A 14,124-nucleotide genomic window follows, 5' to 3' on the forward strand; every position below is an offset into this window, starting at 1 on the left:
GGCCCGGGTTGTGGGCTCGATTCCCAGTGTGGGGTGTGCAGGAGGCAGCAGATCTATGATTCTCTCTCATCATTGATGTTTCCCTCTCTTCCTCTCTGAAATCAATAAAAATATATTTAAAAATAAAATAACCAGCCCTAACCGGGTTGGCTCAGTGGATAGAGCGTCGGCCTGCGGACTGAAAGGTCCCAGGTTCGATTCCAGTCAAGGGCATGTACCATGGTAGCCGGCACATCCCCAGTGGGAAGGTGTGCAGGAGGCAACTGATCGATGTTTCTCATCGATGTTTCTAACTCTCTATCCCTCTCTCTTCCTCTCTGTAAAAAAAATCAATAAAATATATTTTTTTAAAAATTTAAAAATAAAATAACCACTCAAAGTAAAGCCTCTGAGAAATCAGTGACCTCCAAGCAACCACCTTACAAGTAACAGGTGCTTCTCCCTGCTCTGCCTCCTGCAGGCTGTGACCCGGGGCGGAGGGCTGCCTCACCCGCTGCCCCCCGATTCTGGGATCTGCAAAGTAACACATCTTTAGACTTTACTTCCTTTGTGTGAGTTTATTGACTCGGCGTCTTCATGCAAACAGCCCAGAGCTTTCCTCTCCCCGCCTGGGAGCCCCGGCGTCCACCTGGGCGGGTGGCTTCTGCCTCCTCGTTCAGCAGGTCACATTCTTCACACCCCGGCCGGGACGTTTCCCACGCAGGGTGACCAGCAGCTTCCCACTCCCTGCTGTCCTGACCGGGCTTTGGAGGATGGGGTCAGGGTTGGGGAAACACAGGGCGCCTTCCTACCGCAGCCCCTCCCCCAGGGGTGTCACACCTGCACCTTCTGCGGTGCCCTGCTACCTCCATCTGTCTCCTCCACCTGTCTGCTCACACCTGTCTCCTCCACCGCCAGTCCCACCTGCGTCTCAGAGGCCTGAGCTACCACCACCCCTTCTGTCCTCCCATCCACCAGCATGCTCCCCTCCCCCCACCTTCATATAAACCCTCAGAGCCCGGCCAGCGTATCGACCTAGGAACCAGGAGGTCAGGGTTCATTTCCCGGTCAGGGCACATGCCTGGGTCGCAGGCTCCATCCCCAGTGTGGGGCGTGCAGGAGGCAGGAGATCCATGATTGTCTCCCATCATTGATGTTTCTATATCTCTCTCTCTCTCTCTCCCTCTCTCTCTGAAATCAATAAAAAATATATTTTTATAGAAACACACAAAACAGCCCTGGCCGGTTTGGCTCAGTGAATAGAGCCTTGGCCTGCGGACTGAAGGGTCCCAGGTTCGATTCTGGCCAAGGGCTCATGCCCGGGTTGCTGGCTTGATCTCCCGTGGGGGGCGTGCAGGAGGCAGCCGATCAATGATTTTCTCTCATCGTTGATGTTTCTATCTCCCTCTCCCTCTTCCTTCCTCTCTGGAATCAGTGCAGAAATATATTTGAAACACACACACTCTTCGTCCCAACCGGGCGTACACGTAGGGGCTGAAAAATCCCGAGGTCCCTCTTCCCAGGACACCCCACCCAGACCTCGCACTCATGGGTGATGATGCGGGGGGCTTCAGATGAAGGAAGGGATTTGGGGTTCCAAGGCCCAGGCTGCCCCTGGGAGGAGGAGGGGGCAGCAGAGGCCGTGTCTACAAATCAGAAAGGTCTTTATTGTGATGGTGGCCATTCCCCAGGAGGAGCCAGGCGGTGTGTCCTGAGTGGCTGCGGGGGCCACTCTAGCACCATCTTCACTCTCCTCCGTCCTCGGACAAAACAGAAGCCAAATGATGCCCCAGCCCCAGACTCCAGCCCAGGGAGGGGCCCCAAGTCACCCGGAGCCCAGGGACCGTCAAGGCAGCTTATTGCAAACGAGGCTGGAGCGGGTGGGAAGCGGGGATGGGGCCCGGGCAGCCCCGGGCGGCTGGCGGCGCAGAGAGGGGCATCAGTCCGGGCAGGGTGCGCTGTCCTCAGTCCCCGAGCCGGCGCAGGGCAGCCTGGCTATCAGCACAGGGCAGCTCCTCCCAGGAAGGCGTGAGGAAGGGGCGGTGCCAGCCTCAGGCTGACCCAGCTCCCAGGCTCCCGGCTGCGCCCCGTGCAGAGGCCCGGAGAGGCCGAGGGTGAACGTGGGTGGGCTCGGCGGCCGGAGCGGGCAGGGCCGGCAGTAAGCGGGGGCTGCTGGGGGGAGGGGGTGCAGCCGCAGAGCAGGCAGGGCCCGAGGAGCCCACGGTGGCTTGTGAGGGTGGGGCGGCTCCAGGGGCGGGCTCTGGAGGTGCCTCCTCCGCGCCAGCTCCCTCCAAGTTCAGGACAGGACAGCGGGACCAGCCGCTGGAGCGGGACGGGAGCGGCAGGAGCGGCCGAAGCCAGGAGACGCGCTCCCGGACAGACAGCCGGCGGGGGCGGGGCTGCCGGCCAGCAGGAGCCCCACCCTCACTTGCAGTACTCCTTCCGGAACTCTGCGAGACAAGGGCACGGGGTGGGCGGCCGCCCCAGCCTCCCTCCCTCCCTCCCTCCCGCGGGGCGGCCCCGGGTTCGGGAGCCCTGCGGGGGCAGCGGTCTCTCTCCCGGCCACGCACCTTTGTCCAAGTCGATGTGCTTGGCGGGCGGGGGGCAGTGCGCCAGCGCGGCCCTCTCCTTCAGGATGTTGTTCTTGTAATCTGGGGGGGCGGGGGGCGGGGGGAGAGCGGGTGAGCCCTGGAGGTGCCTCTCCACCGCCGCACTCCCGGCGTGTGCGTGTGTGTGTGTGTGTGTGTGCATGTGTGCGCGTGCACATGTGTGTGTGAGTGTGCGTGTGTGCATGTGTGCGCGTGCACATGTGTGTGTGAGTGTGCGTGTGCGTGTGTGTGAGTGTGCGTGTGTGCGCGTGCACATGTGTGTGTGAGTGTGCGTGTGCGTGCCCGTGTGGCGGGCGCCTCACCTAGCTGGATGTCCTCACTCCTGTAAAAAGCCTGCTCCCCTGTGGCCACAGGAAACTCCGCCAAGTTCACGTCCTTCCTGGGGGGGCGGGGGGCAGGAGGGGAGATGGAGGTTAGGACCGCGGGAGGCCCGGGCCCGGCCGGCCAACCCGGACAGCGGGCGGGGCGCACTCACCCCTTGGACTTCGCCGACTTCTGGTCCGAGTAGTCGTAACCTGGGGAGGGAGACTCGTGTCGGGGACAGTCTGCCCGCCCCCCAGCTCCGCCAGCCCCGAACCCGCCACCCAGGACACAGGCTCACGGGGCGCCCCGGTCCTCCGCTCAGCAAAGCACCGCCGGCCCCTCTGCCCCAGTCCCGCCTCCCCCCGCGCTCACCCCCCGCGCCGGCGCTGCCGCGTGGCGAGCACCACGGTGATGAGCAGCAGGAGGAACAGCAGCAGCGTGGCCAGCACGTAGCCCAGCTGCTGGAAGAAGTGCGCGCGGCCCTCGGGCACGATCACGTTGATGACGCTGCGGTCGCGCGCCAGCGTGGGGTCTGCGAGAGCCGCGTGGGGCGGGTCAGGGGCGGGGCTGACAGTCGGGGCACCCCGACCCCAGCCGCCCGCGCTGCGCCGCGTGGCCCTTGGAAGGGACAGGTGGCCGCCGCCCGTGGGGCCTCCCCTCGCTGACCCCCGTCCCTCCCGTGGGGTGGGGAGGGGCCGGGCGGGCTCCCACCAGCCGGGCCCGGCCGTTCCCAGCCCCTAGACATTCCCCGGGAGCCCGGGGCGGCCTCGGCACCTGGGGCGGGGGCGCTGCCGTGGCTGGAGCCGTTGCCCGGCGAGCCCCGCGGGGGCGGCGGGGCGGCGGGCGCGGTGACCGTCAGGTGGAAGATGCGGCGCTCGTGGAGGCCGCAGTAGTGGTGGTGCAGGTGGCAGGAGTAGGTGCCCTCGTCCGCCGGCTCCAGCGGGTCGATACGCAGCGAGAAGTCCCCGCGCGCGAAGGCGTCCGCCTCCACCGACACGCGGTCTCGCAGGACCGGCGGCCCGTAGGCGCGGCGCTCGCCCGACGCGTAGAGGTCGAGCAGGCGGTCGGCGCGGTCGTGCGGGACCCCGGGCAGCTGCAGGTCCCAGTGCGCCACCTGCTGCGCCTCCTCCAGGTGCCGGTCGGTCCACACGTGCGCGCGGTTCACGCAGGTCAGGAGCGCGGGCGCGCCGCGCGCCACCACCAGCACCTCCTTCTCGCCATCCCAGTGCGCGCCGGCGTCCAGGGCTGTGGGCGCAGATCGCTCAGTGGGGGCGGGGGGGGGGGGGGGAGACGGAGGGGGAGGCGCTAGTGCTGCGGGCGGGGAGGGGCGTCCCGCGGGGCCAGCGCACTCACGGTTGTCGGTGACCTCGAGGCGGATGGCCAGGTTCTCGTAGAGGTGGCAGTAATGGTGGTGCAGGCTGCAGGTGTACAGCCCCTCGTCCGTGTCCTCCACCGCTGCGCACCGGGCGGAGAGCAGCCGTGAACCCCCGCCCGCGCCTCCCGCCGTGAATCCCGGGGCGCCCCGCGCCGTGAACTCCCCCCAGCCCCGCCGCCCGCGACCCCCCCGCCCCCCGCCGTGAATCCCGGGGCTCCCCGCGCCGTGAACTCCCCCCAGCCCCGCCGCCCGCGCCCCCCCCGCCCCCCGCCGTGAATCCCGGGGCGCCCCCCCCCGCCGTGAACTCCCCCCAGCCCCGCCGCCCGCGCCCCTCCCGCCTCCCGCCGTGAATCCCGGGGCGCCCCCCAGCCCCGCCGCCCGCGCCCCCCGCCCCCCGCCGTGAACGCCCGCCGGCTGGAGCGCGTACCGCGGATGAGCAGCGAGAAGTTGCCGTCGTGGAAGGCTGAAGGCGACAGCAGGAGGCGGCCGCGGTCGCGCGGCTCGTACACGCGCTGCTCGCCCGCCGAGTACATGTCCACGAGGCGGCGCGCGGGGCCGGCCGGGCCGCTCAGGTCCCAGTGGACCACGCGCTGCCGGTCGTGCAGCCGGTCCTGCGTCCACACCATGCGCGGGCTCTGGCAGCGCAGCACGGCCCGGGCGCCCGCCGCCCAGCTCACCGCCGCCTCCGACACCACCGAGCTGCCCGCTGCCGCGGCCCCCGACGGCCCTGGGAGAAGGGGGGTCACTGAGGCCGGTGGGACGCAGGGGCAGGGACGGGGTGGGGCTGGCCTGGCGTGGGGACAGGAGGGGACCGTCGCGGGGCCGGGGCTGGCCACTCACCTGAGCACAGGACGGCGGCGCCTGGAGGGACAAGAAGGACCAGTCAGGGGGGGAGGGGTGACCTTGGCCTTTCTATCCCAGGCACAGCCCGGGGAGGGGCACTGGCCCTTGTCCCCCCCACCTTTCTTAATATCTATTTTTTTATTGATTTCTGAGAGGAAGGCAGAGGGAGAGAGAGAAACATCGATGATGAGAATCATGGATCAGCTGCCTCCTCCTCGCCCCACACTGGGGATCAAGCCCGCAACCTGGGCATGTGCCCTGACGGGAATCGAACCCTGACATCCTGGTTCATAGGTCGATGCTCAACCACTGAGCCCCGCCGGCCGGGCCCACTGTCCCTTCTGTAGGCCCCACTGAGGTGGGTGCTAACCCCGGTTTATGGGTGTGGACAAAGCCGGAGAAGCCAGGAGGACGCAGGTGGGGTCTCTCTAGTCCCCCTTAATCCTCCTGGCCAACGCAGGGGCACCATGCCCTCCGGGGTGCGTGGTGGGTGGTGGGTTAGACCCCACTGGCTGGCCCTGGAATGCAGGCTTGTCAGCAAGGCCCCCCCAGGGGACGGAGGCTGCCAGCAAGGCCCCCGGAGCCTGGGCACCAGGGAGGCTGGCGTCTGGGGAGGCAGGCGTTGCACCTGCCGGGCTGTGCACAGGACCGCACCTGGGAGCCACCCCCACCCCAGGGCTCAGGGCTGGAGCCACTGGCCCTGCAGGGCAGGGTCTGAAGCACCAAAGGCTGGACTGAGGAGCGACCCCACATCGGCCACCTCACAGCCAGGCTCCTGCTCGGCTGCGGCTGGGCGCCAGGACGGAGGAATGTGCCGGGTCAGCAGGCCAGCTCGGCGGGCTGGGGGGGCAGGGGTGCAGGGAGCCAAGGAACAGACCCTGCAAGCCCCACAGTTCCCAGGCCCCACAGTCCCCCGAGGGCTCCCCTCCTGCCCACAGGGAGCACAGGCCTGGGGGCCCCCTGCCTGAGGGACCCAGGCCGCTGCCTCAGCCCCCCTCCCGCCCCCCCAGCCCTTCTTGGCCTCTGGCTCCAGGTCCCGCGTGAGGAGGGCGTGTGAAGGCTCACACCCTCCTGGGTCCCGGGGCCTCATCATCCCTGAGGTCCCCCTGACTGTCCCCTTCCCACCGGGCAGCCCGCACTGGGCTCCAGCTCAGGCAGGCGGCTTTGCCTAAAACCACACTCCCTGGACGCACTGGTGGCTGGCGCCTCCTGAGCCCCGCACCCCGCACTCACTCTGCAGAAGCAGAAGTTTCCAGAGTAGGACGAGGGCCTGCAGCTCCATGGTGCCGCCGCCAGCCTGGCTTTGTCTCCCTCCCTCCAGCTCTAACTCTCCAGAAAAACAGCCCGGCCCCCTCCCCCTCGGCACCGCCATGACATCACGGAGCTCTGGGCCGGTCGCGGGCTGCAGACCGCCCCCTCGCTCTGCCCAGCCCCCTGGCCTCCCCCACCCTGGCCGGCCCGTGGGGAGGGGGCCCTGTGGCCACTGCGCTCCGGACCCTGAGGGCGTCAGGCAGAGAGCGGCCCCTCTCTGGCCCGGGTCCTGGGGAGGGGCAGCCGCCCAGCCCTTGGAGGACGGGAGGGCTGAGGGTGAGGTCCCGATGATGCCTGCGGGCGGCTGTGACATGTGGGGCCCTTCTGGGGGCTGGGGTTCCGCAGTGAGCAACCCCTCACCCCAGAAGGGGGGACACTGCAGGGGGGGCACTGCCCAGGGCATTCCCCCCTGTGGGCAGCCTGGCCCCTGCCCGGAGTGGAGGCATCCGGGCAGGGACCCCCAGGGATCCAGGCTGCCAAACCGCCAGCTCTTCCGTTAGCCTGTGATGACCCCACATTTCTTCATCTAGGAACAGGGATCAGAACAGCCCAGCCCTGGGGGGAAGCCTGGGGTGGGGCCTGGGCACAGCATGAGGCCCTGGTGGTTTCCAGGCATCTTCACCCTCCACAGGAGCCATGGAGTAAGGGGGGGACCCTGAGCACTGGAGGGGCCAGTGGGGAAGCAACGCCCACCTCTCTGGCCTGCTCCCCACCCAACATCTGCCCACCATCCAGGGTGGAATCGGGGTCCCTGAACTCAAACCTGGGTTACACGGCTCCTAGGAGCACCCCCACCCGGAGGAGAGGGGCGGGGAGAGGGCACGGGAGGCCCCCCCCCAGAAGGCACTAATTTGAAACTGGGAAAACCTACAGAGTCACATAAACAAACGGGAAATAACAGAGCAGCTGTGTACCAAGCCCGCTCCTTCTAGTTAAGCAAACCTCAGAGGAGAAAACCAGCCGGAGCCACCGCGGACCCACAGCGCATTCCTCCGCGGGCGGCCGAGTGGCTGGGGTGGGTCACCAGCTGTCCCTGGTGGGCTGGGGTCTCGGCGTGAACCCTGCCCTGGTCCCCACGTCCTCAGACAAGCCAGGCGCCCAGCCCAGCCCAGCTCCGGGCGGCGGAGGCCAGGCCGCTGCAGAGGGGACGGGGTGACAGGAGGGAGCCCCCAACCCACACCCACAGATCTAACGGAGGTTCCTCAGCGGGTCCAGGCCCTGGGGGCGGGGCCCGTTTTCCAAACTTGAATCGAACTGGCTCCCCTCACCCCCAGCTCCTCCCGGGACTTTTCATTCTGGAAAAGCCGGCCTCCGCCCTGGGCCTCGAGGCCTGGCCTCCCTTGTTTTTCTAACTGGTTTATATTAGTGCTGGTGGCTGCCCCCCTCCTCCCCCCCCCCCCCCCCGCCTGCGCCCCCGTGTCTGTTTCTCCATCTCTATCCTCCGTCCCGCCTCTTGGCCGCCCTCTCTCCTGCGTGGAGGGAAGACGCCCAAGCAGCTGGAGAGAGGCGGGATGGCCTGGGCCGGCCACTCGGTCTGAGGGGACCCAGTTACACCCTAAATTCCTGCAGAGCCTCCCCTCCCAGCAGGTCCCGCCCCGGGCCCTCTGTACTGAGGCTCCCTGGGGTCCTCCTGCTGCAGACCCAAATGCAGGAAGACGTCTGCGGGGGGCGCCCCTGAGTGCACCCTGACCCCCTCGCCATAGCGGGCAAGATGGACAGAAGCAGCCAGGGCTGCAACCCCTCCTCCCACCCCATCCTGTTCTCCCCGCTGAGGCCAGCTGAGCCAAGAGGAGCAGCAAAGGGCTGCACGCCCCACCCCCACCCCGCCGTCCTCGGTAGGAAATGGCACAGATGTGAGCAGAGCGCAGCAGGACCAGGCCACTGCCCCTCCCACAGCCGGCTGGGCCTCCCCTCCTTCTCCAGTGCCCGGACTGCTGGCCCAGGCCTCAGCTGACCGCTCCACCGGGGACAGAGCAGACCAGGGCGAGGACGCTGGCAGCATCCCCGCAGTCTGGCCTGGAGCTCAGGCCGAGCCCCCGCCATCCCCCGCACCCCCACCAGAGCCCTGCAGCCACCTCCCTTCCCTGGGGGGCGGGGCTGAGCAGGGGTGTCAGCAGCAGCCGGGGTGAGAACCAGACTCTGGCTTCGGCTCCGGCTCCCGGGATTGGGACATTCCAGGCAGCCTGGCTCATCGGGAGGAAAACCACAGGCGCTCAGCGAGGCACCAGACACGCTCCCACGTGGTCACACCTGCTGTGCGCTGAGCACCTACTGTGTGCCAGCGGGGGGAGGCAGCGAGCGGAGGCCAGGCTCCCCCTGCTGGAGCCGTGAAGAAGGGCAGACCTGCCCGCTGGTCAATGACATCATTCCACGCACAGTGAGAAGTGCTGTCAGGGGGCAGCAGGGCCACCCCCTGATGACTGGCTTTCCTCAGTGGCCTCTGAGGGGGCGACACCCACAGTAAAGGCCCAGGGAAGCCCCTCCCAGGGGAGGGAGCGGGAGCCGTGCTGTGGTCTGGCTTCCTGGCCAAGGCCGCTCAGAGGGGAGCCGGGCCTGGAGGGACTGAGCGGGCAGGGATGTGGGCTGTGATGCAGGAAATGCCAAGGTGGTTGGTGTGGCTTATGTGGGGCCTCAGGACTCAGGAGCAGAAGGGAAACACCGCGCAAGGGCCAGGCAGCGGGCAGCTCCCACCACAGCGTCCACCCCTCCCCCACGGCGCCCGCCTGTGAGCGTGGGCAGGAGTGGTGATTGCAGTGGGTAGCGCTTCGCACCCACATGGCCAAGTGCTAGGACCTCACCCTGTGGGGGGACCACGAGGCAAAGCCCTGAGGCAGCCCCAGCCCCTGCCAACCAGAGCCTGGACCTCAGCCCGAGGAGAAACCATCAGCCCGCCACCTGGACCAGCGGGAAGCAACCTGCGCAGGGAGGATGCAGCGGCCTCACCGAGACCCTGTGACCCTGCGAGGACCAGCTGGCAGGCCGGGGAGCTGCGTGCCGCTGCTCAGTTGGTGGGGATCCCCAGACGCAGCCACAAGACACAGCGACTGCCTCCGAGCAAAGCCAGGGCAGGACCGACCGGAGGAGAGCGTCCCCGCTGCACGGAGGAGCGATTGGAGCCCCGTCAGGACGGCCGGCCCGGTGTGCTGGGAGCGGACGAGGAGCCATGCAGGGCGGGTGTTTCCCTGGAAGCGCGTCGGTGCCATCCACACAAGGGTGAGGTGGAGGGGGGGCGGTCACGCTCACTCCTTCCTGCCGGCTCTGAAGGGTCATCCCGGCGGCCGTCGCTCGGTCACTCGTACAGGTTTGTCCTGGTGGTCTGCAGGAGGCAGGGGCTCTGCAAGCCCCAGGCCTGAGTCCCGGTGTGTCCCACAGAGGCCGGGTCTCGCCTGCTCCAGGGACCGGCTGTCCCAGCTGCTGGGGGACCATCATGCACATTGTGACCTGGAAACACGGGGACACCGTCACATCCTGGGACCGTCCGGGAGCCCAGGCCGCAGTCAGGTGCCGCCTGGTTTCCTGCTCTGGGGGGGGGGGGAGGGGGACGGAGGCTGGCGGGCGGGGCTGAGCCTGCTCACGGTCAGGCCTGCGGGCGCCGGGGCCTTGGGCGCAGGCTTGGCCTCTGTACTCGGATCTGCCCATCAGGCCAGACGTGGTCCTTTGCTGTCCCTCCCGACCTGTCGGCTTCGAAACCTGCTGGTATCAGATTGCACCTGCGGTGCCTCTACCTGTGGGGAGATGTCCGCCCACATTCCTGGGAGTCGGAAGCCCACACGTGACGTACATCTGCTTTCCTTTTTATAAAGAAGAATGTATTGGTTTTAGAGAGAGAGGGAGGGAGGGAGACACGGAGAGCTGCATCGCTGGTTGATGCTTGAAGGTGCCCTCACCAGGGTTGAACCGACACCTTGGCGCCTACGAACCACCTGACCCACCTGTCGGGCTGTCCCGGTGGCTAAGCCGTGGCTCCCGACGCCTGACCTGGGAGGTTTGCCTTTCGATGTGCCGGCCAGCGTGGCCTCGGTGACGGATGGATCTGCTTCATGCGGGTGTGGCCCCGACAGGAGAGGGTCAGCTTACACAGGCCCCGCCTCGGCCATCATGTGAGCTGGTTTGGCGCCTCGTAGAAATGGTTATCACGTGTGCGCCTGGGCCCGTACACACAGGTGATCCTCGCCGCCACCTGAGGAGGTGCAGAGCGGAAGCACCAGGTCCTGGTTCCAGGGAAATGGCTTATTTAGGCCGTGGGGGAGGGGCCCGCTGAGTCAACAGGGAAGCCAGTGCTGACGTAATGAGTGACAGCTGTCAAGGGGGCACAGGAGCCACCGGACAGCTCAGGGCCGGGAGCCAGCAAAGCAGCGACCACGAGCGTCCAGGCTGACAGAAGTGACCGCGTGACTAGAAGGCCGTCCTCTGTGCGGGGACCCTCCTAACGCCTGCGGGGACGCCAGCGCCCAGCCGCTCAGCACAGCAGGGCGCAGGGTCGGCCACCTTTGACCCTGCAGGTCAGGAACCCCTGCAGGGCTGACCGCACAGCGTGCCCGCTCCATGAGGGACGGGCTGCGATGACTCAGTGGGGGCTGCTGGACCCAGGCAGCTCTGCCCGGCCAGCTGGGTCCTCTGCCCACGGGCCCTGTCTCTGCCCACGTGGCCCCCGCCTCCCACACCACCTCCTCACTGGCTCCTCCCAGCCGGGGAGGCCGCCAGCCCGAAGGCCTGAGCCTGGCCTCTCGGACCACCTCCCCTGGGAGGGGCAGACCCAGCTGATGGAGCAGCATCGAGGCCACATGGCCCAGGGGCTCACGGGCAGCGACGGGGAGGGGGGGGGGGCAGCTGTGTCCTCTTCACAGGTGACACCATGGGAGGCGAGAGGAGCCGTGAAATGCAAACAGCTCAGAGCACTCAGACTTATGTTCTTATAAAATGTACTAGTTATTTTAAAATTTTTTATTGATTTCAGAGAGGAAGGGAGAGGGAGACAGAAACATTAAGGATGAGAGAGAATCATTGATCGGCTGCCTCCTGCACGCCCCCTACTGGGGATCAAGCCTGAAACCTGGGCATGTGCCCTGACAGGGAATCGAACCTTGACCTCCTGGTTCATAGGTCAACCACTGAACCACACCGGCTGGGCTATATTTGTTATTTTAATCTAAATAGTTAGACATATCTATTAACATTTACTTATAAGACCTTCAAATATCTGGCAGGGGGAGGGGGAAATAACTTACCTGACCCATAAAACCAGACTAGAAAGTTCAGGGAAGTTAAGCGTTGCATATGTAAGTAAGTCTAATTCCTCCAGGAGCTATAATATCAGGTCACCTTCTCTTTTTAAAAAAAAATATATATTTTTTTATTGATGTCAGGAAGGAAGAGGGGGAGAGATAGAAACATCAATAATGGGAGAGAACCATGGATCCGCTGCCTCCTTCATGCCCCCTACTGAGGATCGAGCCCACAACCAGAGCATGTGCCCTTGGCCGGAATCCAACCCGGGACCCTTCAGTCTGAAGGCTGATGCTCTATCCACTGAGCCAAATCGGCTAGGGCCACCTTCTCTTTTTTTAAAAATGTTTTTATTGATTTCAGAGAGGAAGGGAGAGAAACATCGATGAGAGAATATCATGGATCGGCTGCCTCCTGCACACCCCACATTGGGGATCAAGCCTGAAACCCAGGCATGTGCCCTGACTGGGAATCGAACCCAGGACCCTTCAGTCCGCAGGCCGACGTTCTATCCACTGAGTGACACCGGCCAGGGCAGGTCACCTTGTCTTATAGCGTCATAACGTCCGGGAGAGATACATCGTAGTTTTCATTTCTCTGATTTGAGAGAAAAACCTGGATTTGATGTTCCACTTGTTTATAATTCACTGGCTGGGTCTTGTGTGTGCCCTGCCCAGGGACCGAACTGCAACCTTGGCGCATCGGGCCGCTGTCCTAACCACAGAGCCCCCCACCCAGGTTACATCATTGTAGTAAATCAGAAGTATGAAGCCAGACTGAACTGTCCAAGGTCGCATGTTGATTAAAAGTATTATCTGAGCCCTGGCTGGTTTTGCTCAGTGGATAGAGCGTCGGCCTGCAGACGGAAGGGTCCCAGGTTCGATTCCTGATCAGGGCACATGCCCGGGTTGTGGGCTTGAGCCCCAGTAGGGGGCATGCAGGAGGCAACCGATCAATGATTCTCATCATTGATGTGTCTAGCTCTCTCTCCCTCTCCCTTCCTCTCTGAAATCAATTAAAAAAAAATTCTTTAAAAAATGTATCATCTGAGCTTTTTCTAACATAAATATGAACATCCACACTTCCTGGCCCGACTTAAACACTGCAGTCTCGCTGCGTGAGGTGGTCTCGCAATGTTGGCACTCCGCATGGATTCACATCTCACCTCACCCAGCGGTCAACCCAGCTCTCCTTCCTTCCTCCCTTCTGTTGATTCTGCAAGAAAATAACTCTTAAAGGGTGGACACCCCTCAGGCATTAGGAGGTCAGTGCTGCCCGGCCTGTGTGTTAGTGGCTGAGCGGCCCAGGCACCAAGAGGTCGCTGGTTGCAGGCTCGATCCCCAGTCGATGTTTCTCGCTCATTGATGCTTCTATGGCTCTCCCTCTCCCTTCCCCTCTCTCTAAAATCAATAAAAACATTTTTTAAAAAGTTCAACTTCCTTTCCTCCCTGAACTCTCACGCCCTCAGCTCGCACCCACAGCAGCTCCGCCCACTGGACGGACTTTCTAATCACTCTCATCACGTGTGGTTTCCAGGGAGACAGGCTGGAGCCACACTCACAAGCTCAGGAAGCTTCCCGGCCGCACAGCTGGAGGATCGAATCCAACTGTCGGGAGCATGGCTGGCCTCTGGGTGCCCAGCAGGCGGCAGGGGTCAGCCTCTGGCCCGCACCCAGGTCTGGACCTCTCGGCTCAGCCCTGCGGGACGCGCCCTCCACCTCCCCTCCCTGGGCCCTTCCCTGGGGAGCCCAGGGCGGAGCAGTCTCTTTTCCCAGCCTCATTCACAGCTCAGTGTGGGGCCCGGCACTGCTGTGTCTGCCCGAGCAGCTGAGCTGGGAAGAGCTCCCTGGCCCTCACCAGGCCCAGGGTCCTCCCACAGGGCCTGAGCCTGCCCGGCTCCTACCTTGGCCCACCATGTGGGTGGGAATGCCCAGGCCAGGGCATGGAGGAGCCCCCCGAGGCAGGGTCCCCACAAGTGCGTCCCACCACCCCCATCAGCTGTGCCTTGGGGACCTCCCCCGGCTGGAACCTTAGCCCTAGGCACCTGCCAGGGGAGACTGAGGCAAGGGGTGGGCCACAGCCAGGACCAGGCAGGCAGCCTGCCGGCCCCACTACCGCCCCTCTGCACCCTCGCTCAGGGGGTGCCTGGGGTCAGAACCGGGGAGACAACAGGGAGAAGGGGCTGCACTCCCACAGCTGGGGGGCAGGGTGGAGGCTGCACAGGGGAGAGGGAGGGGCAGCCTCCTTCGGTCTGGGAAGGGCTGTCGAGATAAAAATAAAACCCCAGTTTCTGCCTCCTGAGTTTGTGGTTGGGGCCTACAGGCATCCAAGCCACAGGCAGCATGAGCCGCACACACGCCACCCAGGAGGGGCAGGAAGAGGGGCTGGGCAGGCCCTGGAGCTGCGCTGACAGATTGGTGACACTGGACCAGGGTCTTGACTGCGCTGCCACTGAAGCTTGGGGGTAATTAATTTTCG

At 64.9% G+C, this 14,124-nt stretch overlaps 1 protein-coding gene across 2 annotated transcripts; it reads right to left on the bottom strand.

Moving 5' to 3' along the window:
• Positions 1-1,626: 1,626 nt before the first annotated feature.
• Positions 1,627-6,440, bottom strand: MXRA8 (matrix remodeling associated 8). Of its 2 annotated transcripts, XM_070403086.1 has the most exons (10): positions 6,343-6,440; positions 5,107-5,127; positions 4,694-4,993; positions 4,245-4,346; positions 3,666-4,136; positions 3,264-3,423; positions 3,064-3,102; positions 2,891-2,967; positions 2,550-2,630; positions 1,627-2,429 (listed from the first exon to the last, which is right to left on the bottom strand). In XM_070403086.1, exons 1-10 carry the CDS (start codon positions 6,389-6,391, stop codon positions 2,404-2,406), a joined length of 1,326 nt encoding a protein of 441 aa, XP_070259187.1. In that variant the 5' UTR covers positions 6,392-6,440; the 3' UTR covers positions 1,627-2,403. The 2 variants fall into 2 exon arrangements, with proteins under 2 accessions (XP_070259187.1, XP_070259189.1); XM_070403088.1 differs by lacking the exon at positions 5,107-5,127 and having other exon boundaries at positions 6,343-6,419.
• Positions 6,441-14,124: the final 7,684 nt, after the last annotated feature.

Source organism: Myotis yumanensis, unplaced genomic scaffold (genome assembly GCF_028538775.1).
Source record: "Myotis yumanensis isolate MYYU_CA2020_CCGP unplaced genomic scaffold, mMyoYum1.0.hap1 SCAF_2, whole genome shotgun sequence".
NCBI lineage: Eukaryota > Metazoa > Chordata > Mammalia > Chiroptera > Vespertilionidae > Myotis > Myotis yumanensis.

Bases quoted from the DNA above. Each gene is read 5' to 3' on its own strand.
- MXRA8 (XM_070403086.1), bottom strand. From the start codon at position 6,391: ATGGAGCTGCAGGCCCTCGTCCTACTCTGGAAACTTCTGCTTCTGCAG. The intron at 5,128-6,342 runs GTGAGTGCGGGG...TTGTCCCTCCAG, and splicing joins GAAACTTCTGCTTCTGCAGA to GCGCCGCCGTCCTGTGCTCA. The intron at 4,994-5,106 runs GTGAGTGGCCAG...CCCTTCTCCCAG, and splicing joins CGCCGCCGTCCTGTGCTCAG to GGCCGTCGGGGGCCGCGGCA.